General features: G+C 57.0%; 2 protein-coding genes across 15 annotated transcripts; one reads left to right on the plus strand and one right to left on the minus strand.

The window, feature by feature from the left end:
- Positions 1-9: 9 nt before the first annotated feature.
- On the plus strand, positions 10-2,441 carry THAP7 (THAP domain containing 7). Of its 9 annotated transcripts, none has more exons than XM_078335437.1 (5): positions 42-152; positions 263-342; positions 598-920; positions 1,426-1,566; positions 1,777-2,441. In XM_078335437.1, the coding sequence occupies exons 3-5, from the start codon at positions 745-747 to the stop codon at positions 2,327-2,329; spliced, it is 870 nt and encodes a 289-aa protein (XP_078191563.1). In that variant the 5' UTR covers positions 42-152; positions 263-342; positions 598-744; the 3' UTR covers positions 2,330-2,441. The 9 variants fall into 9 exon arrangements, with proteins under 9 accessions (XP_078191548.1, XP_078191563.1, XP_054101170.1 ...); XM_054245195.2 differs by having other exon boundaries at positions 765-920; XM_002743561.6 differs by having other exon boundaries at positions 42-81; positions 765-920.
- Positions 2,442-3,532: 1,091 nt separating this feature from the next.
- LZTR1 (leucine zipper like post translational regulator 1) lies at positions 3,533-20,366 on the minus strand. Of its 6 annotated transcripts, XR_013521279.1 has the most exons (22): positions 20,092-20,366; positions 19,571-19,633; positions 16,548-16,604; positions 14,839-14,918; positions 14,307-14,415; positions 13,596-13,679; positions 12,786-12,843; positions 12,041-12,180; positions 10,753-10,954; positions 10,219-10,374; positions 9,682-9,792; positions 8,852-8,944; positions 8,587-8,682; positions 8,337-8,502; positions 7,873-8,042; positions 7,575-7,731; positions 7,164-7,252; positions 6,751-6,877; positions 6,512-6,661; positions 5,814-5,919; positions 5,647-5,727; positions 3,533-5,379 (listed from the first exon to the last, which is right to left on the minus strand). XR_013521279.1 is itself a non-coding variant. In XM_054245064.2 (21 exons), the coding sequence occupies exons 1-21, from the start codon at positions 20,289-20,291 to the stop codon at positions 5,263-5,265; spliced, it is 2,520 nt and encodes an 839-aa protein (XP_054101039.1). In that variant the 5' UTR covers positions 20,292-20,366; the 3' UTR covers positions 3,533-5,262. The 6 variants fall into 6 exon arrangements, 5 of the variants coding, with proteins under 5 accessions (XP_054101039.1, XP_035122750.1, XP_035122758.1 ...); XM_054245064.2 differs by lacking the exon at positions 7,164-7,252 and having other exon boundaries at positions 8,337-8,499; XM_035266859.2 differs by lacking the exon at positions 7,164-7,252.

Raw genomic sequence — 20,366 nt, forward strand, 5'->3', positions numbered from 1 at the left:
CGACTTTCCAGTCTCTATGGTACCAACTTCCGGCGCGCGCCACCCCTCGCGAGACTTCGGCGGCGCAGCAATGGACAGATCGTGAGTGCTGCTGACGGGAGTCTAGAGAACCGGCTGGGACTGGGTGGGGCGAGAACAAGCCGGGAGCCGGGGTAGACTCCACGGGCCAGAACCCCCCTGGGGAGGAGCGGCGGCTGAAGGCGCGAGGCTCCTCTGGATCCCCAGACAGCCACTCGCGACTTAACTCCCGCCTCTTCCCTAGATGCCGCGTCACTGCTCCGCCGCCGGCTGCTGCACACGGGACACGCGCGAGACGCGCAGCCGCGGCATCTCCTTCCACAGGTCGGCGCGCGTGCGCGGGCTGACGTGCGCATGCGCTGGTTGCTGCGCGCCTCGTTGGGCCGCAACTGTGTAGACGCTTCGCGCCTTTCTCGGGTCCTGAGGAACCTTGAACCTGTGGGTGGGAAGTGAAGCGGGATGGTCCCAGTGGGACCAAGTGCTGTCGGGAAGGGGAGAACGGGAAGTCTAGCCTCGGACCTGCCCCGCTCTGACTCTTACCTGCCAGATGACGCTGAGCAAACTGCTTTTCTTCTCTAGGCCTCCATTGCTTCGTCTGTGCCCGGGCGGGTGGTGCTTACCCGGCGGGGTCGCAGGGAGGTCTCGTGGCGGTGCGTGTTGGGTCTGCTTTTCCCCAGCGGGGAGCTTGGGCAGCATGAGCCCAGGGCTGCGGACAGTCTACTGCTCATGGGTTTGTGGCTCCACAGACTTCCCAAGAAGGACAACCCGAGGCGAGGCTTGTGGCTGGCCAACTGCCAGCGGCTGGACCCCAGCGGCCAGGGCCTGTGGGACCCAGCATCCGAGTACATCTACTTCTGCTCCAAACACTTTGAGGAGAACTGCTTTGAGCTGGTGGGAATCAGGTGGGCCTCCCTGCCAGCCAACATTGGGGTAGGATGTGGAGCTTCAGGCGGATTGGGGCAGCTGCAGGTCCTGGAAGTCCCTTGAGCAGCCTGCCAGGCAGGCCGACCTGCTTCCAAGGGGTCTGTATCCTCTTCCGAGCTCTGTACAATGAAACCCTCCCCCAGGATCACTGCCAGTGACACAAGGGAAAAACATGAGCCTTTCCAGAGAGTGTTCTTCAGAGCCCCAGTCCTGCCAGCGAGTCCACAAATCAAAGAATTCTTTTTGGCAGGTCAGCCCAGCTCTGCTTGTGCAGGCTTTCCACACACCTCGACTTTGAGGAGTACTGCAGGGAAGCGATTGGTGTAGCTCTAACTTGGCATCCCTGAGACTTACTGTTTGCACGATGCTTTCCAGCCTCCCACGGCGCTAGTGCTGGGGAAGCTGTTCCAGGGTGCCGGGGGTACATTGGCTCGGGGAGGCAGCACTTGCTCTCCAGCTCATCTGGGCTGCTTTTCCCCACAGCGGGTATCACAGGCTAAAGGAGGGAGCAGTCCCCACCATATTCGAGTCTTTCTCCAAGTTGCGCCGGACATCCAAGACCAAGGGGCACAGTTACCCATCTGGTCCCACTGAAGTCACCCGGCTCAGGCGATGCAGGAAGCGGTATGTGGTACTGGTGGGGAAAGCCCCACTCCCACCCCTAGGCCAAGGGACTGGGCTCTGGGTCATCTGCCAGCAGTCTAGCCGGACAGGGTTCTTGCTGCACAGAACCTGTGGATCAGGTTTGGGTGTTGGGGGGTTAGGTGGGCTGGTGGAGTGGGGTCTGGCAGGCCCTCAGCCTAGCCCATCAGCCTCTCTCTTCCCCCTTACCAGCTGCTCCGAGGGCCGAGGGCCCACAACTCCATTTTCTCCACCTCCACCTGCTGATGTCACCTGCTTTCCTGTGGAAGAGGCCTCAGCACCTGCCACTTTGCCAGCCTCCCCAGCTGGGAGGCTGGAGCCTGGCCTTAGCAGCCCCTTTTCAGACCTTCTGGGCCCCCTGGGTGCCCAGGCAGATGAAGCAGGCTGCAGTGCCCAGCCTTCACCAGAGCCACAGCCCTCCCCTCTCGAGCCACGGCCAGTCTCCCCCTCAGCCTACATGCTGCGCCTGCCGCCACCCGCCGGAGCCTACATCCAGAATGAACACAGCTACCAGGTGGGCAGCGCCTTGCTCTGGAAGCGGCGAGCTGAGGCAGCTCTTGATGCCCTCGACAAGGCCCAGCGCCAGCTGCAGGCCTGCAAGCGACGGGAGCAGCGGCTGCGGCTGAGACTGACCAAGCTGCAGCAGGAGCGGGCACGGGAGAAGCGGGCACAGGCAGATGCCCGCCAGACTCTGAAGGAGCATGTACAGGACTTTGCCATGCAGCTGAGCAACAGCATAGCCTGAGGGAGGGGCCACTGGACTGACCGAGGGGCTGCCTAGCAAGGGTGCAGCCTCCTTCTCCCTCAGAATCCACCATAACCACCAGGTGCCATAATAAAGTGGATTCTAGAAGGAGGCCCTGCTGTCTGGCTCAGCTGGGGGCTGGAGCCCCTCTGGGTACTAAGCTTGCTGCCCCCAGACAGTGGCTGCAGCTCCCAGAGGGCTCACTCTCAGCTCTGCTCTCAGAAGAGCTCAGTCCAAGCTCTTCGCCAGGGAGAGCAGAAAGCCTGGCTTTCACCCCTCAGAGCTTCTGGTAGACCGGTAGCAGCCAGCCATTGCAGCTCCATGCCCCACAGTTTTCTGAAGGGGCAGGATGTTGTGAGTAGGGGGCAGGATGTTGTGAGTAGGGGCCAGGAAAGCAGTTCAAGGCACCCCTTCCACAGGATCTGAAACAGCCCCAATTTAAGTCAGCCAGCCCCTTTGAGAACACTCCTAAAACCCAGTCTGGATTCAGTTCTCAAACAGGTGCATGACAGGCTTGTCCACAGACTTCATCTGCCTGGTGGGTAAACAGGGCAACCCCCTCGCTGCTCCCTTCACTGCTGTCTCTATTTGAAAAACGGGGCCGGGCGCGGTGGCTCACGCCTATAATCCAGCACTTTGGGAGGCCGAGGCGGGTGGATCACGAGGTCAAGAGATCGAGACCATCCTGGTCAACATGGTGAAACCCCGTCTCTACTAAAAATATAAAAGTTAGCTGGGCATGGTGGTGCGCACCTGTAGTCCCAGCTACTTGGGAAGCTGAGGCAGGAGAATTGCTTGAACCCAGAAGGCGGAGGTTGCAGTGAGCCGAGATTGTGCCATTGCACTCCAGTCTGGGTAACAACAGGGAAACTCCATCTCAAAAAAAAAAAGAAAAAAAAAACGGACAATGACAATGATCAGCCTCCTGGGGCACGCCAGCAAGTAGTGAAGACCCAAGTGACATTTCTAGTCCCTGGAAGTCTGGGAAGAGGTGGCTAGAACTTGTAGACAAGCACTTGGGTCCTGGCCTCAGCATCCTTTTCCTTCAACTCCCAGAAACCTGGAAGGCCTTGTCACAGCTGATTCTCAAACAGCTCCATGCGTGGGATGATTCTCACTGCAAGTTTGGCCTTTCCCTGCCAAGGAACACAACTGAATTCATTTTAGTCCCAGAAACTGCCAAAAAATTTTTGTAAAATTTGCTTTTTAGGACCCTTCACATGTAATTTCATTTATTCACATCATGTCTAGAAAAGACAATTGAGGGTTCAGTGACAAGGTCAGCGTAGAGCAGGGTTTGCAGACTAGTTCAAGGAGGCTTCTGGGCTGGCCCCTCCAGAAGGGGTTTGGAGGAAGCTGCCCTGTAGGAGTGGCAAGAGACATCTTGTGGAAATGGTAGGTGGTTCTGTGACCCCACTGAGTGACTCACACCTGGCCCCCTTGGCTGGCTGCCCTGGTCTGCACTCTACTTCCATGTGTTGACATAATCCCCCCCACCACCAGCCATAGCCCTGGGCTTCTGTGTCCTCACAACAGGGCCTTTTGGCTCAGCCTCTGCCCCTGCCCCTGCTCCTGCTCTCCCTTGTTTCCCAGCTCATCTTGGACCAGGCCACTTCCTAGCCTGTGGGCTGCCTATGGATTTCTCCTGTTAGCTAAGCAACTTGCCACTCAGGGCCCCCCATACATGTGCACACAGCCACAGGCAAAGGAGGAAAATGAACTCTAAAGCCAGAAAAGAGCAGGTCACTTCCCCAAGGTGAGCTATGGCTTCATGGCAGCCATGACCAAAAAAGGGGTCCTGGAATCCTGTTCCCAGTAAGGGAACACTGGTTCCCCAGCATCAGAGTGGATTCACATGTGGTCCTCACTAGGGCAAGAGGGCAGCCCACCTACCACAGCAGCCAAGAGCACAGTACAGAGGCAAGACAGGGCAGGAGCCCACTCCAGGATTCCCCCGGGAGGGGCCAGCTTGGAGGCCTCCACAGCTCTTCTCTCCAGTGTGACCGGGTCACCCCAGGTTGAGAAAGGAGTTGACAGCATAGCTAGAAACAGGTAAGACCAACTAACCTACATCTGGAGGTCTGCCAAGCCATGGGCCACAGAGCCAGTCCTTGGCTGCAGGCAGGCTGAGGGGCTGAGGCCAGCAATGGTGGCCAGGCCAGCAAAGTGTATGTGGTGGGTAGCACTGCTGTGGCTTTAATCAAGGCTTATCTATGACAGAATACTCAGTGAGGGACACAGGGGACTTTGCTGGCTTCTTCCTGGCCCAGCCCTGAGCCCTGACATGCACACAGTGGGGCTGGGATCCTTCAGTCCCTGTGAAAATCAGGCCCAGCCAACCTGGGAGCTGACCTCAGAGCCCTTCACTCCAAGATTCACCTCAAGTCATGTGAGACCTACATATAATCCCCACTCAAGTTCCAATGGGAGGAAGAGCCCCTTACATGGATCTCAGTGAGGGTGGACAGGGCAGGAGTAGCCCAGACAGATTCCCTGGTGTAGGGGCAATTCTGCCAGGCCTCCTTCTGCATGTTGGAAGGGCCTTAGTGACAGGCCCCAGTGCTTGGGTCTACAATACACCCAAGCTTCGGACGCCAGGCCGAGCTCCACAGGGTGGGAAGCCCATCCCTCCCCACTTCTGGTTGGTGTCCCCATCACTGAGCCGTGACCGTGCACCCACACTACACCAGGAGAGGGTGCCAGCAGGGGACGGGGTCTGCTTCATCATCCGCTCCCTGTGGAACCTGTGTCCTCGGTAAATTGAGGCATCTGGGGCCACACATCCCCTCAGCTCTCTTTGGAGGCTCTGGGTGCCCTTGGCCTGGCAGGTGCACCCACTCTGCCATAGGCACGTGTGTGGCCAGTACAGTCTTCTTAGTGGGCAGGGCAGGCAGGCATGGCAATTCGTCACACTGGGTAGGCGCCACAGGGTCTCAGATGTCGGCGCCCAGCTCCGCACACTGCTTGTCAGAGATGTGGGAGGCCAAGGAGTCTATGATATCCAGCAGCAGCTGCTGGCTCAGCAACCGCAGCGTGGGCAGCTTGGAGACCTGCAAGGCAACCAGGCCAGAAGGAGATGGTACCAGATCCACATAAGGGCCAGGGTGGGCAGCAGAGCCTTCTATGGCCCACCCTGCTCAGGGCTCAGGCTGGTCCCGAGGATGGGGCTAAGTGCAGCCAGTTGGGAGCTACTCGTATTTCGCTCACTCCCAGGGCCCACAACTGCAGGAGACCACAGAGCCTGGGCACGCCTCCCTGCCCAGGCATGGTCACTACCAAGAGGAAGCAAGTCCTGAAGGGGAGGCCAGAGCCCCGACCTTGGTGAACTGGTGCACGATGATGTGCAGGCAATGCCGCTTCATGTCCAGTGCCTGGGTTTTGTCAGCCGCCTCCAGGATCTGCAACGACAGGGACCTTGAGGTGCTGCCCCTTTCACCCCCGCTCACTAGCAGCTGCAGCCATGGGCACAGGGCTGGGAGGCTACCTGCAGCACATTCTGCACTGTCACGTTCATCTCTAGGTTTTGCTTGCAGTACGCTTGCAGCCGGTTGTTGTAGAAGCCGTAATAGTAGGGGGCCGCAAACAGGTAGCTGGGGCCTGGTTAAGGAGCTGACCAAAGGAAGCTGGTCCACCCACACCCTCCCAGGGAAGGACAGGGAGGCGCACAGCTGGAGTCCCAAGCTCACTAGAGGCCACGCTCCAATCCAGCCCAGACGACAGCAGGCTCTCTAAATGGATTCTGAATTACTTAGTGGATCAAAGGTCTCATTCAAGATCCAAAGAAAACCGCAAATCCCCTCCCTAGAAAGATACTGTCTGCACATCTGCAGCACTGTTCCATGACCTTGAAGGCCTAACAGGCATCCTGACCCCCCATGTTCAGACCCCTACTGAAGTGACATAAGACTAGTAGCACCACATCTGTGCTCAACTGTCACACAAAGCAATAACCCACCCCATCCTCTGGGCAATTGTGAGGGTCAGGAACCCACTGGTTCCTCCTGGCTGCAAACCCCTCCCTGCCAGCTGCCACCTGCTTCAGAGAGCACCAGGCCCCGCCCCAGGCACCAGCAAATCCTCTGGAGGGAGGTGCTGAGGCACCCAGGGGGCCTCAAAGCTGCCCAAGGCAGGTGCTGGGACCTGTCAGTGGGGATCTGGGAGTTCCCTGGGGCATGAGGATGCAGCGAGTCCTCAGGTGGCATGTTGACCTCTCCATAGTAGATGTAGCGCAGCATGGACTCGAAGGCCTGCCTGCTGGGCACCATCTCCCCGATGGAGATGTTCACCTGCCCATCCTCGGGCATGAAGGACCGGAACATGGCTTCAAAGTAGCTGCAGACAGCAAGTGGAAGACATCCGGCTCTCAGCGAAATGAAGACACCATTCAGGCCCACCCTCCCCTCCTATCCAGCCCTACCCACCTGGAGCGGGCGGCCAGGATGGCCTTATGGGCCGGCCGTGGGTGCCCATCCAGCAACAATGTGATGTCACAGAACTCTGCACCTGCCCCCTCTAGGTATGCCTTCATGTCCTGGATGAGAGACGTGCCTGGGGGTGGGAGGGACCCTGAGCAGGTACAGCCTGGGATTCTGGTCTTGAGGCCCCACAGCACTACCTTCCTGCACATCTGCCCATGTTGCTTCCCTAAACAAAACTTCATGCAGGCAGGAGGCTTCACTCTGGCCCTGAGGCACCATCAGCCACATTCTGTCCTCCCTTGGCACCCTGGCCGACTCGAGCACCCCACACACAGTCCTCCTCCCAGCATCTCATCTTCCACCCAGCCTGCTGTGCCCCCTTGCTGCCCTCATGATCAATCCCCCTCCAGGCCCACCGCATGGCTTCTGTTGTCTGCAGATGTCACCAAGAGCCAGCAACTGGGGTCAGCACAGGCCCCAGGGAGAGCTGGGGGAATGAAGGGGCCTGTGACATTACAAGCAAAAAGTCCAGAGATTGATCATTGTGACTGGGCCATCAGACCTGACATCCCGAAAGAGGTGCCCCATATCCACCCCCAGAAATCAGCTCAGGAAATTCCAGCTCACCAGGACACAGCCCACTGTGGCAAGCCCCATGGGTCAGGGGCTTCTGCCTCTATCTGTTTCTGCCCTATACCCAGGAGAGCACTCTGGGGTCCCATGGCACCCACCCCAAGGGCCTGGCAGGTGCTACGGCTCCCAAGTCTCCTGCCACAGATGAACACCATCACTCCCAGCCCCCAGGGAAGGGGAATGGGGCTTCCTACCAATGTCCACCGGCTGGTCCGAGGGAGTACGAGGAGGCGGCTGCTGCTTCCGCCGCACAATCTCCACAATCAGTGGGGAGGAGAGGCGCTCGAACTCCTTCATCATGATCACCTGGTTGAAGTGGGACTCCTTCACCACGAAGTTCAGACAGTGCTCCTGGGCAGACAGGCACAGGCAGGCAGGTGGGGTCAAGCCAGGGCTTCAGGCAGGGTGAGGGACTCACAGTGGTAGGCAGGGAGGGGGCCTAGACCTGAGCACACCCCACCCAGCCCTGGTCGCGCTGACCTCACCCCACACCTTGAGTTGGCTCAGCTGCAGCCGGGCGGCACTCTCGCACACGACCAGCACGTTCTGCAGGTCCACGGAGGCCTCGATGTACTGGCGGCACAGCTGCTCCAGGCGGCACAGCTGGAAGCTCAGCGCCAATTTGTACACATCCATGATGAGCAGCACATCCTCCACGTGGCCTGCGCTCCAGAGCCCCCAAGTCTCAGGGAGCCAGGAAGGGGAGGGTGGGGCCCAGGGCCCAGGGCTCCCCCCATGAAAGAATGTGGGTTGGGGCCACCAGGTGGGAACAAGGTCTCAGGGGCCTCAGATGGCAACCAGCTGCAGTGATCATGAGTGATGAGGGTGCCACTCATCACCGCAGCCTCCGAGCTTCAGGCCCCATCAGTAAGGCAGGGTTAGCAGCACCCACCTCCTGGCTCTGCTGCCCACACCCCAACCCATACCAATCCTGCTCCACCCCCACCCAGACGGACCTTTCCGTGGGTATTTGATCTTGTCGGTGTAGAGGAATTGCATGAGCACCTCAAAGGGCCGGGCCTCGGCCTCCCGGATGGCCACGTGCAGCAGGGGCGGCCGGGCCCCACCCGAAGCCATGTTGGGGGCCTCCCTGGGAACTGGGGTGGCCTCCTGCTCCAGCTTCTGTGGGGAGAAGGGAGCTCAAGGGCACCCCAGTGGACAACAGGCATGGCTGTCAGGTGAAGACAGGGCAGGTGAGCACCTCACCTGGGCCAACCACTCCCGTGCCTGCGTGATCTTCCTGCGAAGCCAGCGGCTCCGCGCTGTGACAATGGCTACATGGCCCTGCACGCACTCCTCCTTCTGCACAAAGAATGATGCATGGGCAGAAGGCAGGGGACCCTCACCCCAGAGAACAGAGACCCAGCTGACCAGGGTCGGCACCACTGGGCCAGCAGCTGTTTTTCTGAGGGCTGAAGTTCCCACTGCCTGGGCACAGCAGGCGGAGCAGGGCACGAGGACAGGCACCCACCTCACCCAGCACGAACTCCACGTCGCAGAACTGACGGCTCTCCCACAGCCGCCCATAGTCCTCGTGCAGCGTGCATTTAGGATAACAGGAGAACTGCAGGAGGGGCCCAGTGAGGCCAGATGTTGAGGTCGGCAGAGTGGCCTCAGTATAGCCACGCAGGCTGACCCTGAGGTCCCTACCTGGCCCATGCTGACCCTCAGGGCACAGGAGGCAGATGCACCTTAAGGAGAGAAAGCAGCCGCCACCCCACCCTGAAGCGATGGCCTGGGTTCAGCCTGGGCACCTGCAACTGTCCATGGCCCCATAGCAGGTAAGGGGCTCCCCCACCAGTCCCACCTTCTGTTAGGCCCCAGTAGAGTTCTGCTGCCTCCACTCTGCCTGGACCCGTGTCCGCATGCTGGCCCCCACCAGCACACCCCAGTCTCCTCCAGGAAGCCGCCCTGACCTCACTGTGGCTGTGAGTCCCTGCCCTGACCACTTGCTCCTCCAGGCCTGGGAAGGGACTGTCAACACAAGCCACTGTCAGCCCTGGGCCAGGCTGTGATGCCTGTGAGGCTCCAGTGCTGAGCCCAGCTTGGCCCAGCTCCCTCCACTGCCTCTGCCATGAGCCCCAGCACCACTCACCTGCCCCACTCTGCACAGAGGCTGCCCACTTTAGTGCCACCTCAGCCTGCCCTCAGCCCAGACGGCTCCTCCCAAGGCTTCCATCCTGCCAGGTATGGCTCTGGCAACAGTCTGGGTAAGTCCCGCCCGCCCCCCGCCACTTGGCCTGTTTTCCATCATGGGGACCTGTCCACCCAGCTGGCCCTGCAGGCCCACAGGCCCCACACCTGGAACCTGTACATCTCCCCGCTGCGGATATTGTTGTCCACCGTGCCCCCGAAGATGTACATGGCATCCGAGATGACAGCAGCTGCATGGAAGAGCCTCCCACTGGGTAGCTGGGGGACAACAAGACAAGGTAGGATGGGGGGCGGAGCCTCCACAGTGGAGTTGGTGCAGCCAGGTAAGGGCAAGGATATGGTACTTCATGGCCATGAAGGGCCAGGCGGCAGGATTCCCAAGGGAGGAGGGCCCTGGGTACAGCTACAGACACAGGTGGGAGCTGGTGCCCATGCAGGCGAGTGGGGTATTATGGGCCATGAAGACCCTCAGAGTGGGCAGGGCACTCAGGCCAGTGTGTGTCACTGACCCCAGAAAGCTGCAACCTGGACAGCTGGGCGAGGGCTCCCAGCCCTGCACCTCCTTTGTGGCGTGACCCCAAGCAAGTATTTCTCTGGGCCTCAGTCTCCCCATGTGTGAGACGGGCTGATCACAGGACCTGCTTCAGCGGGTGATGAAGGCTTAATGAAGGTCCCGGCCTGTACCTCCGAGGCGGGCTGGGTGGTCTGCTTGGCTGAGGTGGTGCCAAAGTCCAGGCCGAACACGTCTCGGGACTTCTTGAAGCCACTCCGCTCCTCAGAGGTCAGGGTGGGCACCTCCTCGGAAGCACAGGCTCGCTCGGGCACTTCAGCCCCACCAACCTGAAGAGGAAAGGCACTCGGGCATGAGACTAGTCGGCAAGAGTCAGGTAGGTGCCCAGAGACCCCCACCATCCTGGCCTCGATGGCGCAGACCTTTCCTGGCCAGGGTGGGCTTCCCGGGAAAGGTCTGCAGCACAGCAGCCCCATGCAGCTATGGTGGGGTGTGGGCGTTAACCCCCTGCAGACTGTGGGGCGAAGCCGTGGCTAGAGGCTGGGGCAGGTGTCCAGGGCTGAGACCCAGGTGTCCTGGCCTGGCTCCTCGTAGCTGTCTGGAACCCCGGGGGGCCCCAAGGCTGTGAGGAGCTGGGGAGAGGGTGGGAGCAGGGTAGGAGCCACTGGTGTCCAGCCAGCAGTCAGGACCCCCTTGGGAACCGTCACCTCGCTGTCAGAGCTGGGCTGGACAACCTCCCAGGTCTGGAAGTCCACATCATAGCAGTGCAGCTCGTTGGGCAGGGTGTTGTCGGCTGCACCCCCAAACACATAGAGGTGGCGGTCAAAGGCCACCATGGTATGCCCGTAGCGCCGCTGAGGGGGTGGTGGGGAGCCCCGGAGCAGGTGTTCAGTTGGAATGCGTGTCCACCTGGGAGTACACAACAATGAACCAGTGCTGGGCCAGGAGCTCTGATTCACCCTCTGAGTCTCCCCACCACCCTTACTGGGAGGTCCCCCTGCAGCCCCTACAGTGACTAGCCCAGGTCCAGAGGGAGGGCCTAGATACCTGAGCTGAGCACCCCTCACCCCATCCAGCACTGGCACCAGCCCTGCCTGGCTCCATGTAGCCCACCTTGGGGTCCTGCCAGAGTTCCCCCTCCCCCCATGAGCAGGCAGCAGTGACGGGCAGGAGGGTGGCATCTGACCCGCCAGACAGTCCTGCTCTCTGGGGAGTGAAGTTGTGCAGAGACCATCGCAGGTCACTGCCTTCACGCTGCCCCGTCAGACCATCCCCGAAGCTGAGTCCCTATCCTGGGAACTGCCTGCACCCCATATCCTGATGCTGCTACAGCACCTTTTACCTTCCAGGATTCCCAGCACCTCCCACAAGTCCTTTCTTTTGCTATGTTAGCTGAAGACTTCAAAACAGGTCCTGGCCTGGCAAGGCCATCAGGCTTCATGCTGAACCCCAGGCCCCTGATAGGCTCCCTCATCCTGGGGTGCCCTGCCCTTCCTCCCACACACCCCTGGCCTCCAGGGAAGCTCCAAGTCCCTTCCCAAGCCCCCTGCACCTGCAATTCACACTCCTTGCGTCCTCTCCTCCAGCCCCATTGCAGGGGTCAAGGGCTGGCCGGCAACCAGGGGCAGCACGGGCCACAGCTCTCAGGGCTTGCAGGCCCCTCTGGGCTTCTGTCATCATTTGAGATCTATGCGGGCCGCTTTGTTACTGGTGGCACTGACTAAGACATTCACAGGGAAAGGGACGTCCTTCACATTCAGAGGAAAGCCTAGCCAGGGGCCTCCTCACCAGGCCCTATCTTGCTAAGCTGTAGCCATATCCTGGGGGCCTGCCAGGAGCCCCACATATCCCTGCTCTGGGCTGTAACCTCCTGTTGTTTGCAGAGCTCAAAAGGACAGTTACTGTGGCCACCAGGTGCCAGGGGCATCCTTCATATTCAGAAGGATCCGGGGACACTGACCATCCTCCCCCAGCCCCACTGGCCAGAGGACTCACGTCTTGTCCTTGAATTCAAACTGGAAGAGGTTGTTGGTTATCTTGGCTCCGCTTTGCCCAGAGAACACAAACATCTTGTCCCGGCACACGGCCACAGGGAAGTTGCAGCAAGACGGGGGAATCTCACCACTCTGGGCCACCTGCAGCGGGAGAGGACAGCTCAGCCCAGGCCTCACAGGTCCCGCTCACATCTCACCACACACAAGACTGCCGAGAGGGCACTGCTTTTATTCTTGAAACTTCCGCAGATGAAGGTTCACAGATTCATTTGTTTTGGAACAGCTCATAGCCACCTCAAGGGGCCCAGCTGTGAACAACTGAGGCTACAGTCATCAGGGTTAAATCATCAGGGGCTAAACTCATGTTTTTCATGCCCAGAAGACTGAAAAAAAAAATTATGAATAAATAAATAAATTCCATGTTTCTAAAGGGGAAAGCAAGCTCAGGGGGAGCTCCAGGGTGCAGGACACTGGATAGCAGGCTGCCCTTGCTGCACTGAAATAAAGGGTGGATTAAAGCAAAATCACATCCTTTACATGTGGCACTCTGCCCATCCAAAGCCTTGAGTCACTGTGCAGCCACAGTGAGGAACTGGCCGTGAAGGCCTGCAGGTCGCCAGTAAGGAGAGTGAGGCTCAGGTCAAGGTTGGGCTTTGCAAGGGGAAGAAAGCAGCCTCAACCCCCAGCCTGACTCCCGATGCCCCCTACCTCCCTCCACCTGCACCCTCGCTCCCCAGGTCCCTCACCTCCTCCCAGCAGGTGAGCTCTCGGTCCTGGAGGCCAATTGTCCACATGTCATTCAACCTGCATTAGGACAGACGAGTGAGGACCCCTTGGGTTTAGCTGTCAGGGTGGGTCCAGCCCTGCCTGGAAGGGATGGCTACAGGGAGGAGCCCTACCCCCATACAGGATAGGACACTTGTGTGGCCATGAGGCAGGAACTCCTGTGTGGGGTGGCAAACACTGCCTCAAATCCCTGCCATGCCGGGCCCCTGCCCAGGCCAGACAGAGCAAGTACTCTCATGCCTGACATAGGGGCAGTGTGGCAGGGCCAGCTCCTCACTCGATGTCCCTCCTGGGTGGGAGAGGACACAGATATCGCAGACACCGCCACCACTGCCACTGTACCGTTAGGAGTTTCTGTGATGCTGAAGCTTTGGGAAACAACCACATGCTACTTTTGTAATCAGAAAAAGAGAGCAAAGCCAACTTTCTAAAATAAGGAGGAAAAGGCCTTTAGCCTGGGCAAGTACCAGGGCTGGGCCTGAGCCTGGGCACCACCCACCCACCCACTGACTTAGCCCCCAAGGGCAATTCCTGGCTGAGGACCCTCACCTGACAAACTCAGGTAGCCACAGGGATCCACCCAGTGGCCCTCACCTCCATCTGCCCATCCTCCTCTTCCCCCATCCCCCTCCCGAGAAATCCCCAGACAGAATGGCACTCAAAACCCACCAGGCAGAGCTCTCCCAGCCTTAGCCCTCAAATGCCAGGACGGCCTACTACGGGTCTCCAAGCAGGTGGAGGTGGGGTGCACAGGCTGGACCACCACTCACCTGGCGTTGCCATCATAACCAGCAAATATCCACAGCTTGTCACTATACACCGTGGCCCCATGGGCTGACCTAGCAACTGGCAACCTGAAACGCAAGGGAAGAGGGGAGGGAGTGAGACTGCCCAGCACAGATCTGAGCCTCCCAGCACGAGGCCAGCGCAGGGGCCACAGCATGGCCACATCTGCCCGACACTGGGGCTTCAGGGCCTCCACAAAGCACCGGGAATAAGCAACAGCAGCAGGCAGCTACAGAGGCACAGAACCTTCTCCTCCGTGCCACCAAAATACAAAGGAGGTGCTTGAAGAGCCGGACCCCAGAAATGCTATCAGCAGTACATTGAGTCTTTTTTTTTTTTAATTTTTTTGTGACAGGGTCTTGCTCCATCTCCCAGGTTGGAGTGCAGTGGGGCATTCATAGTTCACTGCAGCCTTGAACTCCTGGGCTCAAGTGATCCTCCCACCTCGGCTTCCCAAAGTGCTAGGACTACAACCGTGCACCACCACACAACCCATTTGGGTCTCTTCTGAAAGGAGGGAATCTAAGGGCTGGGAGCAGACCGTGTATAGCTGCCCCCAGGGGATCCCACCAACCCCCAAGCTCCCTGCTACTGCATGCCTTCAGGGCCCTCATCTGGGAGGCAAAATGGGGCAGATCCCAGGTCTACTGCCACCCAGGACCCAGCCTGTCCCAAATGTTTCTGCAGTTTCTCACCGTCCTTCAATTTTCCACTCAGTCCACTGGCCAGTTGCAAACTTGTATTCAAAGAGGTCATTTTTATTCTTCAAGTTAGAATTGGAATAAATGTCCCCAGTGTAGCCCCCTGGGTAAAGAAAGTAAGGAACCATCAAACCCAAAGGCAGGATTTAAGGTCTCAAACACTGGGAGATGGAGCAGAATCTGGCCCCACTGAAAATTCATAAGACAGGATTCCCTCCACAAGCTCCAGAAACACCTACTGCCTGCCTGCCTCTGTGCTGGGCTCTGGGGACACAGAGATGAGCAGGACACTATTTCCAGCCATAGCCCCGTCACACAGAAAGACACCCAGCCCTGTGAGCTCAGGGCCGTTAGGGCAAGGGGCCCCAGATCCAGCACAGAATTCAGAAGACTGGCAGACAAAGCCAAGGGTGGACAGAGTCCCTGCTGTGCACAGCATGAGCACAAAAGGTCCAGGCTTGCAGAAGGGGAGGGTATCGGTGGGCCTCGGGGCGACACAGCCGCTGGGAGGCAAGAGGGTACTTACCAAAGACAAACATGCTGCTCCCGTATACGACAGCCGAGTGGTGGTAACGGGGGGCCGGTGGGGTCCCAGTGGTAAATGCCCTGAAGTGGGCACAGGGATGGTGAGGGTCGGGGGGGTCACCCATGAGGCATGAGGTCCACACCCTGTGCTGCCTTTCTTTCTTTCTTTTTTTTATTTTTTTGAGACAGTCTCGCTCTCTTGCCCAGGCTGGAGTGCAGTCACATGATCTCAGCGACCTCCGCCTCCCAAGTTCAATTGACTGTCCCAACTCAGCCTCCTGAGTAGCTGGGATTACAGGCACCCACCACCTTGCCTGGCTACTTTTTTTGTATTTCTGTAGAGGTGGGGTTTCACTATGTTGGCCAGGCTGATCTTGAACTTCTGACCTCAGGTGATCCACCCATCTCAGCCTCCCAAGGTGCTGGGATTACAGGTGTGAACTACCTCGCCTGGCTACCTTTCATTTTCGTATTTTTAAGGTGATACCTGCCTCATTATAGAAACTTTTTTTAAAAAAATCACCAATAAGGAAAAAACAAAATAGGCAATAAAACTCATGCAAATTCCCATTATAAGAAAACCTCTGGCATCACCCTGAGGTCTTCCCTGAACACCTCCGGTGCATATTTATGTTTCCATGGAATTTTTTTTTTTTTTTTTTTTTTTTTAATAAAGACGGGGTTTCACCATGCTGGTCAGGCTGGTCTTGAATTCCCGACCTCAGGTGATCCGCCTGCCTTGGCCTCCAAAGTGCTTGGATTACAGGTGTGAGCCACCATGCCTGGCCTCCATGGAATTTTTTAAAATGGAATCAAGTGGTAGATATTTTGTGAACTGCTTATTCAACTCACAGAATGTGACCAGGTCCTTACGCTACTCTAGGACCATCCACATTCCTGCTCTCAGCAGCAGCGTGGCATCCGACAGCACAGGGTCCATCAATTTCATTTAATACCTATCTAACCATCGTCTATCTACCTATCTACCTACCTATCATTTCACCTATCACCTATCTATCTATATGATCTATCTACCTATCCATCATCTACCTACCTATCATCTATCAATCTATCTATCAACTACTGTCTATCATCTACCTATCTATCTATCATCTATTTTTCTTTCTTTCTTTCACCTATCTATCTATCTTTGTTACCTGGGCTGGCCTTGAACTCCTAGCCTCAAGGGAGCTTCCCTCCTCAGCTTCTCAAAGCACTGGGATTACAGGCATGAGCCACTGCGCCTTGCCTTTACATATTATGTACTGAATCCATTTACACTACTTACCTGTGGCTACTCCTTTTCTGAGTTTTATACTTAAGCAATTTTTGACAAATAATTGTGAAGCCTTCAGAATGATTTTTAAAATTAATTTGTAACTATTAGCCATGTTACAAAATCAAGTGTGAGAGAAATGACATAGCAATTTCTGTACCCATACTAGCGCCAGCCTTGGGGCAGAGGTGGGCAGCCCAGAAGGGTGCCACCCTGTGTGCCCAGCTTGGCAGCTGAAGGTGATAGGCAGTCACTTGATCTCCTCAGCCCTGACGGGGTGGCTCTGGGTGTGGCATCCCTGAGGCTGTTGCTTATCTCCTCCTGGAAGCTTCTTTCTAGATTCCCAAGATGAGTGAGACTCTGCTAGCAACTGGGACCCAGCACCGTGCCACTGTGTTCTAGGAGGAAAGGCCCTAGAGTACGGGGCCACCTACCTGCACCAGGAGCAGTCTTTCACATCGAACCGCAGGAGGTCATTGAGCATGGTCTTCCTGAAAGGCAGCCAGAAAGAGGGTGGCATTAGTCAGGTCTGCTCTGCAGGGACCCCCGAGATGGGAACTGCATGTAGCCAGAGTGGAGTAAGGGGCTGTTTTGGGCTGTATCACTAACCCAGCCAGGCAACCAGCTGATGCCCAAGAACAAGAGTGCTGACCACAAAGGAGGCTCCCCAACTGATGTGGGCACCAGGGCTGCCACACAGGCAACCACCAGCTTTGGTCAGAACCAAAGCGTGAACGTGGCCACCTGGAGCCCAAACAGCAGCTGATGTGAGGGCATGAAATGGCCGAAAGGCCAGAGTCACCCTCACCCCAGCTTCCAGAACCCCTATTCACACATCCCAATCCCCTTCCTCTGCGGCTGCACCCCACAATGCAAGTGCTTGCCCATGCCTCAGGGGAGGCCCTTTGCATCTCTCTGATCTTCCTGTCACTTCTTTAAAAAAAATTTTTTTAAAGGCTGGGCATGGTGGCTCATGCCTATAATCCCAGCACTTTGGGAGGCCAAAGTAGGCAGATTACCTGAGGTCAGGAGTTCAAGACCAGCCTGACCAACATGGTGAAACCCCGTCTCTACTAAAAATACAAAAATTAGCTGGGTGTGATGGCACACGCCTGTAATCCCAGCTACTCAGGAGGCTGAGGCAGAAGAATTGCTTGAGCCCGGGAGAGAGAGGTTGCAGTGAGCCAAGATCATGCCACTGCACTCCAGCCTGGCAGACAGAGTGAGACTCTGTCTCAAAAAAAAAAAAAAAAAAGAGGGAGAGAGAGAGAGACAATGGGCTGGGCTAGGTGGCTGACACCTGTAATCCCAGCACTACTTTGGGAGGCCAAGGAGGGTGGATTTCTTGAGGTCAGGAGGCCTGGCCAACATGGTGAAACCCCATCTCTACCAAAAATACAAAAATTAGCTGGGCATGGTGACAGGCACCTATAATCCCAGCAACTCAGGAGGCTGAAGCAGGAGAATTGCTTGGGCCTGCGAGATGAAGTTTTGCTTTACTGCCCAGGCTGGTTTTGAATGCCTGACCTCAAGCAATCTTCCCACTTCAGCCTCCCAAAGTGCTGGGATTACAGGTTTGAGCCACCGAACCTGGCCCCTGCCACTCTTTATCGCAAAAGCCAATGTAATAATCATGTTAAAGATTACCATGTAATAATCATGGTAAAGATACAATTAAATAGAAAAACAAATCCACTGGTCATTGCACCACCTAACATGACCAGCTGGCATGTTACTACCCAGCTCTTGGGAAGAAGGGCAAACTGACAGGAGCCCAGGGCCCCTCACGCCCAGCCTATGCTGGGTGCCCCTTCACCGTCTCAGTCTGCACCAGTGGGTGTGCTCCCACCTCCATTTCACAGATGGCGACAAAGCCTAGTAGTTCAAAGGCTGTGTCGGAGGCAATGCAGCCAGGAAGCCAGGAGCCCCTGACTATGATATTTCCCCTCCCTCCCTCACTTGCCCCACGTGCCACAGCAGGCCATCTTTCTTTGTACTAAGACAGTCTTTACAAAGTGAGACAAATTTGTATCCTATTTCTTTGTCACATTCCAGCAAAAATGTTTCTGCTTATTGCTACACAGTTGTCACAGAAACTACCTGCTCAGGACACTCTTGAGGATGAAGGTCCCCCATTTCCCACTTACTGCCATGCACTGGACACTAAAGCCTTTTCTGGTTTGGAAGGTTCTCATTAAGGCTCCAGTAAACGCCTGTGGTTAGATGCCTCTTCTTTATTTCATTTCTTCATTTGACAAACATTTATTAAGTTTTCTAGATGCCAGGATACAGTGGTAAAAGGAGCACAGGCCCTGCCTTGACTGAAGAGATGGATAATAACCAACATCTGTATGCCTCAGGAACAAATGAAGATGGTAAGAGGCATGAAGGGGAGGCAACAGTCTCCAGTGGTCCAGATGGCCAAGGAAGGCCTCAGTCACAAGAAGCATCAGAGGAGAGGCAGGAAGGTGAGGGAAGAGAACGGGTAGTGCATAGGCCTGAGCAGGGGGGCACTTCGTACAAACCAAACATAACAAGGCAGCCTGTGCAGCCCCAGTGCAGTGAGAGACTGAGGGCAGAGGAGCAGCAGACTCTCATGAGGTTGGGCTTTTACTCAGAGAGGCAGGGAGGCATCACAGGAGGATGAGCCAAGGAGGGACATGCTCTGACTTGCACTTGTAAATGGGTCCCACTGGCTACAACTGGGGAAAGAGAGTGGGAGGAGGACAGGTTTGAAGCCAGGGCCATGCCCAGGGAGGCTCTTCTGCGCAGTGTGTGGACCCTGGTGGGGTCCTGACTACCCCACCATCTTCAAGCCAGCCCCCCAGGGAGGCCTACAGAGGACCAAGGCTGCAGAACCAGTAAGAGGCCAGCCCTTCCAGGGCTTCACTGCAGGTCCTGAGAAGCAGGGCTAGGACACATGGGCACAACTGGTCATGTGCAAATACCCCACCCTCTGCATAAGGAAACCAGCCACAACTTAACTGGAGACAGTTCATGTGAAACGAGGTGTGCCCACCAATAAAACATCAGGTTGTTGCCTGATGTTTGCAGCAATGTGGGAAAACCTTCACAAAAAAATGAAAACTTCATGAAATAGATAAAACTGCGTCCTCCTTACCAGATGAGGCCCAGGGAAAGAAAAGTGCCTCGCAGGGCTGGCCACAAAGAGGGTTGTGTTTCTTTCAAGGCTGCATCTACTCAGAACAAGAGGGACATTTCCACATATTGAGCATGTGCCACCCACTGGAAGCTGTGCTGAGGACCATGAGGGCAGGATCTCATTTAATCCTCACCACCAGGGAGGTGAGTGCAAGGAACCTCACAGATGGGGAAACTGAGGCTTAGAGGCACTAGCTAACATCTGAAAGGACAGTAATGGAGCTGGACAGGCCCAGTCCCTGACCACAGTACTTATCCCTACCTGGTCCAAACACTGATGCTCAGACTCACTCACCCATTGTCTCCACCAAATACATAAATGGCATCTTTATAGGCCACCACTGTGTGCTTGCTGCGCCTGGAAAGAAAGGAGTGCAGGGAGGTGAGGACAGGACCCTCCTGTTGGGGCACCCAAGGAATGGGACTAAGCAGGAAAGCTGCCACCGAAGTTAGATATCATCTCTCAACGGCTAAGATCCATAACTGCTAAGATAACACCAATCATCCTGCAAGTGAGGACCCCTGACACGGCTCCAGGACTCTCTGGACTCCTCACCCCAGCTCAGAGCACCTGGCACCCCAGCCCAATGTCCACAAACACAACTTAGTTCTAGTACCCTGCCCCGGGTCATCCATCGGGCTCTGGAACTCCCCCAGAACCCTCTCCCCTGCCCTGAACAGAGTCCTATACAACACCACCCCCCGTTACCAGAAACCACCCCAGAACACTACGCCCCGGCCCCACCCATGGACCACGCCCTAGGACCCTTGCAGGTCGCCCCTCCTGCCCTCAGGACCCACTGAAGCCCACCGTACCGAGCACCCACGAATTCGTCGCAGGGCGGGAGGCGCCGCCAGCGATGCACTGTTTCGAAGGGCCCGAAGTTGAGCGTCAGGTACTCCACACTGTCCGAGCAGCTGTGGTCGAAGTCCACGCTCGGGGCTACCTTAGACCGCGCACCGCCTGCCAGGCCCCCAGCCCCGATCTGGCCCCCAGTGCTGCCCGGTCCAGCCATCCCGGGTCCACGCCGGATCCGCCGCGCTGTCTGCAGAACTCGCGGCCACCGCCCCGGGCCGCCTAGAGGAACCAC

The sequence above is a fragment of the Callithrix jacchus genome, chromosome 1 (assembly GCF_049354715.1).
Source record: "Callithrix jacchus isolate 240 chromosome 1, calJac240_pri, whole genome shotgun sequence".
Lineage (NCBI taxonomy): Eukaryota > Metazoa > Chordata > Mammalia > Primates > Cebidae > Callithrix > Callithrix jacchus.

Bases quoted from the DNA above. Each gene is read 5' to 3' on its own strand.
- THAP7 (XM_017978151.4), top strand. From the start codon at position 373: ATGCGCTGGTTGCTGCGCGCCTCGTTGGGCCGCAACTGTGTAGACGCT. The intron at 457-597 runs GTGGGTGGGAAG...TTTCTTCTCTAG, and splicing joins TCCTGAGGAACCTTGAACCT to GCCTCCATTGCTTCGTCTGT. The intron at 921-1,425 runs GTGGGCCTCCCT...TTTTCCCCACAG, and splicing joins TTTGAGCTGGTGGGAATCAG to CGGGTATCACAGGCTAAAGG.
- LZTR1 (XM_035266859.2), bottom strand. From the start codon at position 20,291: ATGGCTGGACCGGGCAGCACTGGGGGCCAGATCGGGGCTGGGGGCCTG. The intron at 10,955-12,040 runs GTGAGTCCTCTG...GTGTACTCCCAG, and splicing joins TTTGAATTCAAGGACAAGAC to GTGGACACGCATTCCAACTG. The intron at 5,728-5,813 runs GTAGCCTCCCAG...CTGTCGTTGCAG, and splicing joins CAGTGCAGAATGTGCTGCAG to ATCCTGGAGGCGGCTGACAA.